General features: G+C 34.9%; 4 protein-coding genes across 4 annotated transcripts; all 4 read right to left on the bottom strand.

Moving 5' to 3' along the window:
• Positions 1 to 136: 136 nt before the first annotated feature.
• LOC136797433 (armadillo-like helical domain-containing protein 2) lies at positions 137 to 763 on the bottom strand. The gene has a single exon (XM_067054011.1). The coding sequence runs from the start codon at positions 761 to 763 to the stop codon at positions 137 to 139; it is 627 nt and encodes a 208-aa protein (XP_066910112.1).
• Positions 764 to 1609: 846 nt separating this feature from the next.
• On the bottom strand, positions 1610 to 10354 carry LOC136797836 (uncharacterized). The gene is made up of 10 exons (XM_067054420.1): positions 10108 to 10354; positions 8767 to 8970; positions 8071 to 8162; positions 7016 to 7066; positions 5976 to 6116; positions 5341 to 5496; positions 4325 to 4558; positions 3622 to 3728; positions 2967 to 3100; positions 1610 to 1926 (listed from the first exon to the last, which is right to left on the bottom strand). Exons 1-10 carry the CDS (start codon positions 10306 to 10308, stop codon positions 1915 to 1917), a joined length of 1332 nt encoding a protein of 443 aa, XP_066910521.1. The 5' UTR covers positions 10309 to 10354; the 3' UTR covers positions 1610 to 1914.
• Positions 10355 to 10532: 178 nt separating this feature from the next.
• On the bottom strand, positions 10533 to 11374 carry LOC136797846 (complex I intermediate-associated protein 30, mitochondrial-like). Its single transcript, XM_067054432.1, has one exon. It carries the CDS (start codon positions 11347 to 11349, stop codon positions 10642 to 10644), a length of 708 nt encoding a protein of 235 aa, XP_066910533.1. The 5' UTR covers positions 11350 to 11374; the 3' UTR covers positions 10533 to 10641.
• Positions 11375 to 11945: 571 nt separating this feature from the next.
• On the bottom strand, positions 11946 to 12296 carry LOC136797423 (transcription elongation factor SPT4-like). The gene has a single exon (XM_067054002.1). It carries the CDS (start codon positions 12294 to 12296, stop codon positions 11946 to 11948), a length of 351 nt encoding a protein of 116 aa, XP_066910103.1.
• Positions 12297 to 14889: the final 2593 nt, after the last annotated feature.

The raw sequence follows: 14889 nt of genomic DNA, 5'->3' as shown, positions 1-14889 counted from the left end.
CCAGTAAATATATTACACAAATGGGATTAGCGTGTACGCAATAATCAAAATAATAGTGACGTCACTTTTACTAAAATTCTCGGAAAAATACAATTGAATGAAAACGAAAGTGATAAAAGCCTAACGTAGTTTTTATTCACTTCCCAAACAAAAGTACAGTTGCAAGAAATGTTGCTTCGTTTCTTCTCCAGCAGAACCAGCTCTCAGTCTGAAATCTAGATAATGTGTCTTTCAAATGATGGAAGGATAAAACATATCTTTGATTCTCTGTATTGTCACACAAAATCGAACCCAAAGCGTGAACGATCCATTTTTGCAAATCAATTAGTCTTGGGTCCGTTAATCTTAAGATTTCAATCATATAGCTCAGGAACCCGTCATTTCTCAATTTATCCTGACTAGCTTTGCTAGAAGAGCAGATTAAAGAGAGAGTTTTGATGACCTCGATACGAATTTCAATCGATTCACTTTCATCATCGAACATTTTGATCAAACGATCGATTTGACTAGCAGCTTTGGCATTAGCTTTGGAATCACCAGTCCACGAGACAATCCCAAGGCGTTGTATATGCTCTATCTTCTCCTCCAACGTCAACACCGTATATTTATCCAAATGATTTATGGAAAAAACGATATCTCGTAAGAAACTATCGTCTGAGATGACATCATGGATTGTTTCTTTTTCTTTGCCATGAACCCATGCATAAGAAATCTTTCGTAATTTTTCGACACTTCCTTGAATAACTTTGCCAACAACTTCCATTCTTTATTCTCTGTTTGTAATGAAAAGTGGAATCAATATTAGAAAACCCTGAACAGCCAGCTGTTGAATGAGAAATATGAGGAATACTTTTCTTCATGAATTTTATTGTTTTGATTGCTGTTCGAAAAAAGATTCGAATTATTCGAACATTCGAATGTTTTGTTTTTAAAAAGATTCGAATCACTGATTTATTCTATTGAATGAATGGGCCGGGGGGAGGGGGTTCATATGGTTGACGGAGGAACGAAATCGATCCTTTTTTCGTCCCGAATTTCAGAATTCGACGAAAAAATGGACGGAATTCGGTATTTAGGTCCATTGCCGGAGACGGAAAATTTGGTATTTTTTGTTCGAAAAAACGGAATTTAGCTAAAAATTGATCGGTTTTCGGAATTTGACAAAATTTCCGGAATTTTCTACAAAACTCGTGAATTTCAAAGACATTTTCGGTGGCAGAATTTTGGCTTTTTTTAAGACGGTAAGATGGAAAGTAGGTACCATGTAGTGTGAAGTCTCTATTAACTCAAACGAACGAACGAACGAACGAACGAACGAACGAACGAACGAACGAACGAACGAACGAACGAACGAACGAACGAACGAACGAACGAACGAACGAACGAACGAACGAACGAACGAACGAACGAACGAACGAACGAACGAACGAACGAACGAACGAACGAACGAACGAACGAACGAACGAACGAACGAACGAACGAACGAACGAACGAACGAACGAACGAACGAACGAATGGGCGGAATGGAGCTGGAGAAGAAATTTTCGCGGGGAGGGGGAGGGAAAAAGTGAAGATGTTGGAAAGGCTGAAAAATACGAAAAAAATCAAATTAAACACATTTTTAACAGTTTCTTTCGGTGGGGCAAAATATATACACCACTCAACGTAAGTTTATCAGACACTAAAATTCATTAAAAAAATAAATTAATACAAGTTTCAAACGACAAAAATAAGTTATCATGTATGTTGCATTTTCTATTGACAAATTTACAAGTTTATAAAAAATCTCATACACAGGTATTCCATTACCAGTTTAGTAACCGTTTTTGATCAAAAGCAGCTAAATGTGCCATCAAAAATTGAATTGCTGGCAATGTTCAGAAAGACATCCTCCAATTTGGATTTCAGTGCGATTCATACTCTCTTCTAAACAAGAAAACATAATTTTATTCGTTATAGCTACTGTTAAAAGGGATCATTTAAAGTAACACAAAGTGTCCTATCATGTAAGAAATTACCGTGCAACGGCTAAACGCATTTCCGGGAAAACCTTCTCATTTCAACCCTGCAATGAAAAAGGAACAAGACTCTTAAAAGGTGAAAAATCAACTGAAGCGATCAGTTACAAAGCCGCAAACTTCCCCATGACTTCCCCATGCCTTTGTACATGTTCGCATACGCATACGCGATGTACCTCCAGGTGCGTGTACTTAGGCAAAATGGTTGTTGGTTATGTGCGAGCCATAAGGGTCCTATTTTACACCCTCAAAATTTTTGGCTCGGGCCCAACAGCTTGAAACACCAATAAACAGTGGGAAATTACCAAAGAAACTCGCCAGGAAAGTTTTCTAAGGAATGAGGGTTTAGCCATTCAACAGTAAACCAGAAATGTCGCCTTTGTCCATTGCTTGATTAGCATTTTTTTTTTGAACGCGATTACAGCAGTGGAAATTCGATACAGTATTATCATTTTTTAAATTTCAGTAAAATAACAAGGTCGGTCGGGTCCCTAGAACAATGAATGTAATTTGCTTGTAAAAATTTTACGAAAGGAAAATAACATGAAGCAAAACATGATTATAAAGATAACCGTGTTTTTATTGTTAACAGGATTATTATGTACTCTTAGGTGCCAAATAAGCCAAATGAACGGGGGGGGGGGGGGTTCGAATAAACAGGGGGGGTTGGAAAAATTTTTCAAATTAAATAAACGGGGGGACATAATTACCGGGGGATTGGAAAATGGACCTTTAAAAACCCTAAAAAGGGTCAAGATAGACTAAATTTAGGCTGTTTAGAGTAAAACAAAGAACTTTCCTTTTGGTGGCTGGGAACTTTTTCAAAAACTAATAAACGAGGGGTCCTAATAAGATCCGGGGGGGGGTTGGAAAAAAATCGAAAACTTAACAAGCGGGGGGGGCGTTTATTTGGCACCTAAGAGTAAGGTTGTTCAGAATGATGATTACCTTTCCATTGCCTTTCTTCTTTTTCTTTTTCTTCCCGCCTCGTTTTGATTTTCCTGAAGCGAGGCTGAGAATATTTTTGAAGACTTGGGTATCCATACGATGAGTGACTTTCATGTAAATCGGTTTCAAGCCCTCTGCAAAAAAAGATTAGAAGAAATTAATTGGCTTGACTGAATTGGCTTCAAATCAAAATCCATTGAAGTGGCTTTAAATCAGAACATCTTAACATCCGACTTTCGCTCATGACCAGAAACAATTTCAGCCGCCCGACGCTGGTTAATTCTCTTAATCGCAAGACCATTGTCAATTATTCTGGAGTTTGCAGATCTACTTTTAAATATAAAACACGGACTTTTTCTTTTTTCAAGTCTCTATGTCGTCCAAACTGATGGCAAAATCAGTTAAGCATTTTAAGCCTATATACAGGACGGGAAAAAGCGAAAAGATTTCGTAAGTTTAGCTCAATCGAATTTGGTGAAACATGGCAGAACATATATGGATTGATGTTCTTCTCTGATTACTCGTAATTTGTTGACACAACTTTATATTTAAGGGGTGCGAATCGCTCGAGAATTTAAACCACCGCAAAGCAGCTAACCGAGTTCGACAAGACCAATGCATAGCTCAACTAGAGATAAGTCTAAAAAATATATACCTTCTTTTCTTTGGCGAAGGGCGGATAATATCTCGAGGCCACCCAATTCACCGATCAAGTTATCGTCTAAGTCAATCTCCTTTAAATCCTCCGAAAATATGATCCACCTGAATAGAAAACAATGAAAGAACATTGGAAATTGATTGATTGAGTGATTCAAGTCGTCATCATTAGGGAATTTCCAATTTAGTGGCAGAATGGGATAATATAAAGATTACCTAAACAAAACAGGGACGTAGAAAATTATAATGAGGATTAGAGCAGATTAATGTGAAATTTGAACAATTTTCACATCGTTAGAGCCTTTTTCCTGTCTTTATTTGAAACTCGTTCGTAGAAAGTTAATAAGTTTAAAAACTAACATTAGCTCTAAAAGTTTTGTTTTTAAATAAGAGTGATATCGTTTGCTTACTCATCAATTTTGATTTACGAGCTTTTTGATATTGGACACGGATGTGGAGCAAGATTGGTCAAAAAGAGGAAAAGAAAAGCAATTTTTGGCTGATATCAGCCTCATATCAGCCCAATATAACAAAATGCAGACACTGTCCTGATATGAAGAATGTGTTTGATATGAAAACCTATAAGCAGTCAAGATTTATTCAATGTAGCAAGATCCTTTTTATGGCTTTTTTTACTTAACGAAAAAAGCAAACAAAAAAGCCCATAAAAAAATCAGCAAATCTAAATCCATTTAGTTTACCTTTGAATGAGTATTAAGCTCTGATGCAATAGGTTACCATTCACATCCGTCGACATACCATCGAAACCAACATCTGAAGCATGTAGTACGTTCAACCAAGCACCACATTTGGGCGGCAATTTCGGCTTCGCTGATTTCTTCTTCTTCCGCCCTTTCTTTTTTCCTTTCTTTTTAGCTGACGATGCATTTTTCGTGCTGTTTGGTTCAGTAGTTTTAGTGGATATTGCTGATTTTCTAGAAAGTTATGCAAATCATAAAGAGAAAGAGAAAAGATAATGATTCCAATAAAAGAATCATAAGTAAACCCAAATTTCTAAAAGTTCTACCTCGTCAAACAAAAAATAATGAATTAAGATCGTAATTAATTTTTTTCGAGAAAAAAAAAACAGATTGTGTCAAATCCAAACTCTTCACGATTCAGAAGAAAATCGAAGTTAAATACTCGAGCCGAGTACTTTAGGCGTACAAACTTTCGCGATGTCGAATATTTGCGAAATTTACGACATTTACTTTCGCGAATTCGAGTAAAAATTATTTTTCGCGAGCATAAACTTTCGCGAATTGGATGATCAAAATGAAAATTTTCACCAAAAAATGGCTTAAAAGTGACGCAAATACTCCTTAAATTTGATTAAAAGGGGTATTCTTTGAATTCAATGACGCTTTTAAGTCATAGAAATGCAACAACTAATAATTTTGATTTTGATTTGGAAGCTTTATAGATTTTCAACTTTTTAGAGAATTTTTCGCGAGCATAAACTTTCGCGAATCAATTTTCAAATGCATTTACTTTCGCGAAAAAGACCAAAATTCGCGAAAATCGCGAAAAAGACCAAAATTCGCGAAAATCGCGAAAGTTCCTACTTGGGGAAGTTGGTACGCATAAAGCTAAAAAAAAAACGTCAAAATGTTGAAAAAGTCTTTTAACTTTGATACTATTTCAACATCAAAAGATACGGAGGACATTCAAATGTTTTTACACGATAAGATTCTCCCGTCAATGGATTTTATCTTACTTTTCATTCTCGCTGTACATCCCAACCACCGACTCAATCTTGGCTTGCTTTTCTTCTTTTCTTTTTATGGCTTCTTGTTCTGCTTTATCAACAAAGATTTGTAAGATGTCAATCAGTCCTACGCATTCCAACTGGTTCCCATCCACGTACAGTTCACTGTAGACAAGATTGGCAAAATTGAAATCAAGTTAGTATTAAGAACTCCGAACCGTATGCTTTAATTTTCAGACAAAGCACATTTTTTATCCCAGACCTTCGTTCTTTTTATTTAATCCGACTAACCGAAAGTAAAGGAGTCCAAAACTGGTTGATTTTTTGCGTAATACCCAAACTGGTTTAACTTTCATGATATACACTGTAATTTTCACTGACGTCAGCATGATATTTCATCGGTTTTATTCAAATTTGATGATAATTCTGGCAATATTCTTTGACCAAATATTACTCAACTCGTGATTGGCTATTCCAGAAAATAATCCTAATGTCGAGGAGGTCATAATTACATTTAAGAGGGGCTACGTACCTAAAAATACGTGAGTCGAGGGTCAGTGAAATTTCTTGCAAAAATGACATTCTCAACATTGAAGTGGAGGAGGTTGGATAAAGATTCTCTAAAAAATAGTCCAATAATTCACCTGATAGTTGATTTGGAGACAAGATCACCCAAAACGGCGCCACATTTCGGCGATAGCTGACAATAACACAGACTTAACTTGGTGACCGATTTGGTTGATTGTAAGCCATCACATAACCCAACCAATCCGTCAAATTTAAGGCTGAAAAAATAAATTTACAGGCAATTAAATGTAGACAACATCATAATATCAATACATGTTTTTTTTTTATAAGCAATTGTATGCCCCTTGGTCAGGCTCGTGTATGCTTAAGTTCTTAAATCATTCAGGCATAGTTTATGCTTAATGCTTATTATATGCTTATGAATCATGCTTATGATTCACCTCGAGCCAAGTTTTTAGTGAAATTTCGGAAATTTCGTAAAACTTTGTTCAGATTTTGGGAGCAGTGGAATGTAGGAAACCGTGGAAAGTCTTTTTTTTTACTTGACTTCTACCAAACCTTTTTAAACCGATAAAAATGACAACTTGAAAAATATTTCAGGCTGACATATATGCTTATGTTATGTTTAGGAATTCTGCAAATCTGAGCCTTCATATGCTTATAAGCGTTATGCTTATAAAAAAAACATGTAGTCGAGTCAAATCTGTTCCATAGTCCCCCTCCCCCCAATTAAAAATGCACGGGCAGTGAGGTATAAAACTTTGCTTAGAATATCCTTCAATAATCTCCAAGCCAGTTTTTAGATTTTTGTTTCAATACTTATAAATAAAAAAAACATGTACTGTTATAGTAGGGGGGGGGCAAGTCTCAAGACAAGATTTTACGTCAAAATCACAGTAGAGCTGACAGTTAGTTGGTCTTAAAGCTATTTGTCTACCCCTTATTTTCCCTTGCAGTTTTGGTCACAAAAAATTTCCCGGGCCTTAAAAATTTGACTCTTCTCAAAAAATTCTAATTATATACTAAATTTTGAAATGGAACAGGTTTCGTTTAGTCCTATAAAAGTTGCCACGGGACCTGAGACTTGGCCCCCTACTATTAGGCGAATTGTGTTTTTTCAAAAAAAAAAAAATCATAGCAGACAGTATTTACTTACTTGGTATAGTCCAGCACAACTGAAGTTAATGTTTCGTTGACAGCAAAACAACTATGTAAGAAAATATGAAAACATCGAAAAAATTTTGAAAGGTAAAACTTTTCAGACTTTCAATAATAATTCTTTACTGCGATGAAAAAGGAATCTTTGAAAGCAACAAAATGAATTGATAAGGTTGTGTTTTGATTTTAAAAACATAAGGTAGTTAACACCCTGGGTGGAGAGTCGGGTGGAGAGTCGGGTAAATTGACCGACAGGTATGCACGGCAGTTAAAAGGGTATGTTTTTCAAGATAGCAGAAATGCACTGTAAGGGTCGACTTTTTGATAAATGCACTGTATGGGTGGAAATTTCAGCAAATCCAGCAGAAAGTTCTGATTTTATTTTTGCTCTAAAAAAGCTGAAAATTTGAGAAAAAATGTACTGTAAGGGTACGAATTTCAGTTTTTTGCTGCACCGTAAGTGTGCGATGTAAATTTTTTTCCGTCAGACCTGATTTAGCGGCCGAAGACCTGATTTATCGGACGAAGACCTGATTTAGCAAGTCACCGGCCGAATACCTGATAGATAAGTTAGGGTCAGTTAAACAAACTTTAGCCACTCGGCATGGAATCAGTTGCGATGGTCCAGTGGTTAGTGCAGTGGTATCGAAGACGAAAGATGGTGTAATTCTAGACAAGTTATTGGCATTAATTTTCATTCTTTTTAGTTAAAAATCTTTTAACTTAATTTGTTTTCAATACTATTTCCCATTGAAACATCATATAAAAATCTTGATTGAATTTATAAAAAAGATTTATAACAAATTTCCACAATGCATTTTCTCCAGGTCTTCGGCCGTTAAAAAAGGTATTCGACCGCTGCGTCATTTCTTCGGTTTTTAATTCAGGTCTTCGGCCGCTAAATCAGGTCTGCGACCGCTAATTCAGGTCTGCGTCCGTTGACGGGAAAAAAATCTGCGGGTTCGATTCCAGAAGCCAATTTTTGCACTACACATACTGCCAGTTTGTGAACCCACTGCCCCTCCCCCGGGTAACACTAGTTTTTCAATCTACCTTGAAAAAGCTTTCAGCGTAAACCACTCAATCTTACAATCAAGGAACTCGATATATTCGACGTTGTAACTTCGATGACTCAAGTAAGTGACCTGAAAGATGATAAACAACTCTCAATAATCAAAGATTTATCAATTAATCCTAAAAGAAACAAATATCCCTGGCTTAGTTATATCCATTCGAATTTTAATCAAAGTCCGGCGTTTGTGTGAAAACCACATAGGCCACGCACGCGTTTTGGAAATAAACAGTCTCATTTTCCAGGAGATTCAATTCTATTCCCGGCTTTAAAATAAATCGTCATGTCACCCAACTTAAAAAGTAAGAGCCTAAAATGCAATTCATTTATCTCTTGACGATTTTACGTGTAATTACTGTAGTACTTGTAGAAGACGCTTTTTTTTTTTAAGAACAGTTTATAAGAACACGAGGATGAAAATCGGCCAAAACCTTAGAACAAATTAAGAACAATCTGAGCGTTAGATTTCAGACACTAATAAGAAAGATATAAAACTCATTTTCAATGTGTAAGTAAAGAAACTAAGCGTATTCAGAACATCTTAAAGCATTTAAACCTTAGAATCTCAAAAAATAAGAACAGCCCAGCCTGAACCAAAATTTATTGGTTCTTATAAAAAAAGCGTGTATCCATTTTACTCTTTCATTTCTGTAAAGAAATCAAGTAAAAACCCATACCAGTTCTGAAATGTCTTCTCTTGGGATATCCAAATCCCAGAAATAAAATTCTTTGGCTGTTTTATACCAGTGGTTTCGAAGCGATTTAATAAGAGGATGTATTTTGACTAGGTATTTTTCTTCATCGTTTTGGGTTTGGTTGATATCTGTGATGAGAAGATTTTTGGTTGTATCGTCAACAATCGGAGCACCTCTCAGAATAAACTATTATGTGAAAATATATAGAAGAATAAGTATTTTATAAAACTCAGTGGTCAAAGCAAGATTTTCGTTTGAGACGGAAAATGGATTTTACACAGCAAATTAGCACATATTCTTGAACTTTTGGTGAATTATGAAGGATTTTGAGACGGAAAAGTCTCTCTATATACTTCTCTGAGACGGAAATCTGTCTGAGACGGAAGAACTTTTAACACTGAAAACTCTAGTGGTATCTTTAAGGATCTATCGAGTAACTATGCCTACTAAAAAATCAAGACAGGAATTATAAAATTTACAGTTTTTAAAAACTATTCAAAATAAACGAAAAACATTGCTTTTAAAGAGTGGTATCGTTTGCTTACTCATCAATTTTAGTTCACAAGCTATTTCACATTGGATTGACACGGATGTGGAGCAAGATTGGTCAGAAAGAGGAAAAGAAAAACATTTTTTGCTTGGATCAGCATAATATAACAATAGCAAGACACTGTCCTGATATGAAATATGTGTCTGATATGAAACGGGAACACTTATGAAAAAATAAAACCTTTAAACTAAGTTAATATCGTTTGCTTACTCATCAATTTTATATCACAAACTTTTTTCACATTGAATTGACACAGATGTGGAGCAATATTGGTTAGAAAGAAGGAAAGAAAAACATTTTTTTGTTTATTCAGCACGAGATCGAACACAACCATAAAACATTAGGAGAGACACCGGCCTGATATAAAACACGTGTTTGATGTGAAACTGAAACACTTACCTTAAGGGAACTTATTTTGACGGGAACTAATTTTGGCGGATTTGGCGAATTTAGACAAAATTCGCCAAAATTAGTTCCCGCCAAAATTAAATATTTTGCTCACTCGCCAAAATAAATTAAATTTTTTGTTTCCTTGCCTAATAACCCCTGAAATTCATCAAAATTGCTCAAAGTAAGGCAAAATAGAACAGATTTACGCTGTCATTCGCCAAAATTAGTCCTCACCAAAATTAAAAATTTCGTTGACTCGCCAAAATTAGTTCCCACCAAAATTAAAAATTTTTAAGACTTTTGCCGCTCACCAAAATTAGTTCCCGCCAAACTAAGTTCCCTAAAGGTACGTAAAACTAAGATTTTTAATACACGGAACTTACCCGAGTTAGGTATTTCCCTTCAGTTGTAAAGTCTTTCAGTGTAGCTTTTAGAGCAGGATCTGCTGTTGATTTCAATAATGAACATTGTTTCTCATAGTCTTTCAAGAGTAATTTCAACTTGTTTGTAATTTCAATTTGCTCTTTTGACTTTTCATCTTTCTTCTTTTTACTTCCTTTTTCATTTTTCTTCTTTGGACCCATTTTTCTGTTTGTGTTTAGTTTCAGACATTATTTTCTGAAAATAAAAAGAAAATGTGTGGTATTCTAAATCCTGTTGTGTTCTTTAAGGTTCCAAAGTGTTTTCAATTGAAAACATAAAATTAGACAGGGTAATATATTTAACAAGGGATAACGACGGGTCATAATTCTTAACAAGCATTAACTACAGTCGTTTGAAAGAAATAAAATGCAATCAAACGAGATAATTATCAATATTTCACCTATTTCATTTTAAAATTTTCAATTTAGCTGTAACTATATCATACAAAAATACACAAAATATAAAATCTATTGAAAACAAATGAAAAAACAAATCTAATACTTCTCAAAGCGCTTATACTTTTGATGCTTAAATATTTGTGGCTGGTGGCCCACTTTGACCAACTTGATATATTCAATTTCAAGTCCAAAAGGTCCATTATTTTTATCGCTGATGGAAACACCAAGGGTTCGAATATTAGCAAAATCAACTTGTTCATCTTGTAGGTACCCTTGGTAAGTCATTAGAAACTTGGTGAAAGGGATTCGTTCAACTTCCCAATACGGTCCACCTTTGGTGAACAAAAAAGCTTGAAATAAATCATACTGGTTAAGAAGCAACATTGATTCTGTTTGTAGATTGACGAAATAACAACGACCATCTCCTCTGTATTTGATATCCACTGCATCATAATAAGTCATGTCAGTCGTTTCGACCTTATTGAATAATCCAATAACAGGTTGTGATCGTATCCCACAAAATCCACTATGATCTACTTTCAATCCTTTATCTAGCTCAGTTGACAAGTCACCTTTTATCATCAGTCGCCCATTGACACTAGTCGTTAAGCTTGCTGTACTTTTTCCACCGACATCTATATCAGTAATAAGATCAAAATTTTTAATTGTTTCTGGTTTAACAAAATCATAAAGTACTTTTACATCTTCCATCATGATATTTTCACCTTTGAAGCCTTTCCACATTGATTGAAGGTTATTTTTCACATATTTGCCACAATCTTGTAAAAACTTTCTTGTTATCATTTTAATGTTTATAATATAACTGAAAAACAAACAAAAAAAACATTTTATTTTTAAAAACAAATGAAAGGAAGTGGATTGATTTATCAAATTAATCAAATCTGAAGAATATTATTTCAAAATTTTATCTCTGATAAACACCATATATTGAAGATTTATAAACTCCAAATGAGCCAAACAACCCTAGACGCGGCCTTTAACAAAAACTCTTGTCAGAATTTGAAAAAACCTTGAATGAATTTTAAAGCCAGCATATTCAACATGATTTTAGCAACACTGAAACAGGCAGTTGGACTCAACTGAAGTAAAGAACGAATTATCTCAATTTAATGAAAGTGGAATATGATACACAAGTTAAAACAACGATATTCATTTATTATCTTTAAAACGTCTATAGCCTAGATTAAATTGATAGTAAAAATGAATTGTTTTTAAATAAATATAAAAATTATCTAGCAGTCATCACCAATGACTTGAATCCTAATAATGTCATTTTTTCTCTGAAGCTCGTCTTCTCAATCTTTTGTAAAGAAGAACTGATCACCATTTAGTACTAAAACTTTTGTAATTTAAAAATTCCAACAATCCATAAAATTGAATTATTTTGTTGATGTATCTCTTGACCGATATGTTATTCCTCGACCTTTGAGTTCTTTAATAACACTTGATGGTAGCTTCCCACTAACAGATACAGCATAACATCCAGGTCTAAGTTTATCGATTCTCTGCCATTTTGCCACCCAGCTCTCATCTGGTGACATCATCGATACTACACCATCAAAGTTTGAGCTTGTACAACTCATGGTTTGTTCTCTGTCTCCTTTTAAGTATAAAAACCTTTCACAATTATCACATCCATCTATCTCAAACTGTTCCAATGTTTTAACCATCGAACACAACAAGCAAGCCCTTAGATGACGCAAGTCCTTGGGTATACTACTGAAAGCCATTTTTCTTTTTATTGTTTTTGAGCTTTGCATGAGAAATATAATACGTTAAAAGTGTTTGTAGATAGAAAGATTGCGCAACTTACCTAGTCATTTGATCAAATGATTCAAATTGATTCAATTCAAATATGAAAGACACAGGCTTGAATTGAAAAAGTGTTGATTTGCTGTCACCCAGCCCACAGCACAGCAATTCGACCAATTTTTGCATACAATTCAATATGGTGGATGGAAAGACAAAAAAGTCTATAGTTTGACAGCTTTAGCCTAAATGATCCCCAACAATCATTTAACTAGGAGAAGAGCTCAGAGAATGATTTATGAACAAAAATCATAAATTGAACACATTGAACATCAATCCGAACCAATCGAACTTTACAGGAAATTCTCAGTTCAACTTGACTTGGTAATCAATACTTATTGTTTGATTTTAAGTTTGATGGAGTTCGATTATTTTGTTAAAATTGAACAGTTCGATTGACATCCCCTGAATTATAAAAGGTTGTGGCTTCTTTGTGCGGGTGAGAGTAGATCTTGTATTTCTTTAATCTGGAGTTTTCTGGAGTTTCTGAATCTTTATGATGTTTCTAAGTTGGACTTAGTCAATTTCAGAGTTCAACTTTGATATTTTGAAATTTGCCAAAGTTGAGTTCCAGATGGGAATCTCCGAAGCTCCAAAGCTCCATACGCTACCACTAGACCACGAAACCTTGGCACAATTTGGAATTCAAAATCTACTTATAGTGTGTATTTTACAGACCTATACATACTTGGGTTAGCTCCAACCCTAGGGGTATCCCTACCAGGGCCTAGAGACCCCTATATTTACCTACCAATGCTATTCCCAGCCCTATTTCGACTTTCAAACTTCCACCCTGACCCTAACTGATCTGAGGGATATGTAATAGAGGGAAGCTGGATGAAGGACAAGAATTCCTTAGCGGATTGCTTCTTTGTCTTTTCTATTGTAAACTGTTCATAATAGAAATCCATCTCTGTACCCTTGAGAATTCAGTTTTCATAAGAAAAATAAAGCAGACAAAGTATTCATGCAGTACGTCTGCACATTTTTTGCTATGATGTTCCTGCTTTTCATCAAAATAATATTTGCAGAAGATACAAGCTTCCTTGTGAGTGAAATCTAATTTTATCAGCGTGTGTTATGAATTTGAGAAGCTTTCATGATTCCTCATTAAAAATTTTAGATGTAAATATTTCAGCAAATATTGTTTCAATTGACTTGACCTTTCTTCCATATAATCAGACAGTGGTGGTTGGAAATTCCGATGTAAATCCATGTACATTTGCAAAATGCTTCGGAAAATTTCACTCTTTTTTGCCGTTTTTAATTTAATTGCCTTTTTTTTCTACTTTTTTTTTACATTTTTTTCTCTCATGGAAATTTTGAATTTTTGTAAAAACTTTTGCCCTCGAAAATCCTGTGTCATTTACCGCCTGATACAGACGAATTCTGGAATGGACCAAACAGGCCCAAAGAATATTAGAGCTTATTTCTTTAATCAAAACAAACATTTGCAGAGAGGGGTCTGACCTCCCCCTTCTTATAAATGATACCCAACCTTTAAAAATGCCTATCCCCCAAGGATTTTGGACAAAAATAGCTAACAAGTATATGTAAAATATCTTTAGAGAGAGAAAGCGAAATAAGAAACTTTTTTCTTATTTTTTTTTTGACTGAGACTAACGAATTTCCCATAACTAACAGTGCTTGTAATTGAAAATAAGCATAGCTCCACCCCCTTCTTACTTTTTTTTGGGTAGGGGCTAAGAAATATTTTGGCCTTTAAGGAACCTGGGGGCTAAAATTACCAAAATATTTGGGGGGACCTAGATTGATGGGGGATAGATGATCTGACTGAGACTCTGGGTCTGTTCAGCCAGGGGGGGGGCAGTGTACCAGAAGGTGGCATGTATCCTGGTGTGGGTGGGTGTTTGGAGAAAAAAATTTGTCATGTACTACCTGTGTACTATAATTGGGGTGTTGGGTCCAAAATCGAATTTGATTTTTACTCCCTGTGTACCAAAATAGGGGTGTTGGGTCCAAAATCGATGTTAAAAGTGTGAAAACAAAAAGGTTCAGAAATTATCTGCTAAAATACAAATGTAAAGTTGTTCTATTATAAATTGATCAAGCCAAGTTTGTCTAAGATCATTTTTCCAAAATTCTTGAAATGAATTGAAATCCTACTAAATCCCACTGAAATGAAGGTTTATCGAGTCAATGTAAACATTCGAACATTCAACATTGATGCCAACTCCCATGCATTGGGTGTGAGACTCATGCATTTCCACGTATGGTCTAGCGTAATTTTTGAAAAGTTTGATTTCTTACGCATTTTGAATTTTTGAGAAAAAAAAATTGTCCTGTTTTTGCGATCTTTGTTTTTTTTCCAGGTACAACATACAACCCTGTGAATTCAGACAAAATCATATCGTACTTAACTGCCGACCTAGAGGTCATTTTAGGCCGGCAAAGCCGTCCTAAGTAGCTTGTTTAGGTCGGCAAAGACAAAATAGAAAGAAAATTAACAAACTAACAAATTCAGCTGCTCTATAATTGTGTTATTAAGTTTTA

This window comes from Clytia hemisphaerica, unplaced genomic scaffold (genome assembly GCF_902728285.1).
Source record: "Clytia hemisphaerica strain Z4C2 unplaced genomic scaffold, Clytia hemisphaerica genome assembly, whole genome shotgun sequence".
Classification (NCBI taxonomy): domain Eukaryota; kingdom Metazoa; phylum Cnidaria; class Hydrozoa; order Leptothecata; family Clytiidae; genus Clytia; species Clytia hemisphaerica.
This window is presented reverse-complemented; position numbering and strand designations above follow the sequence as displayed.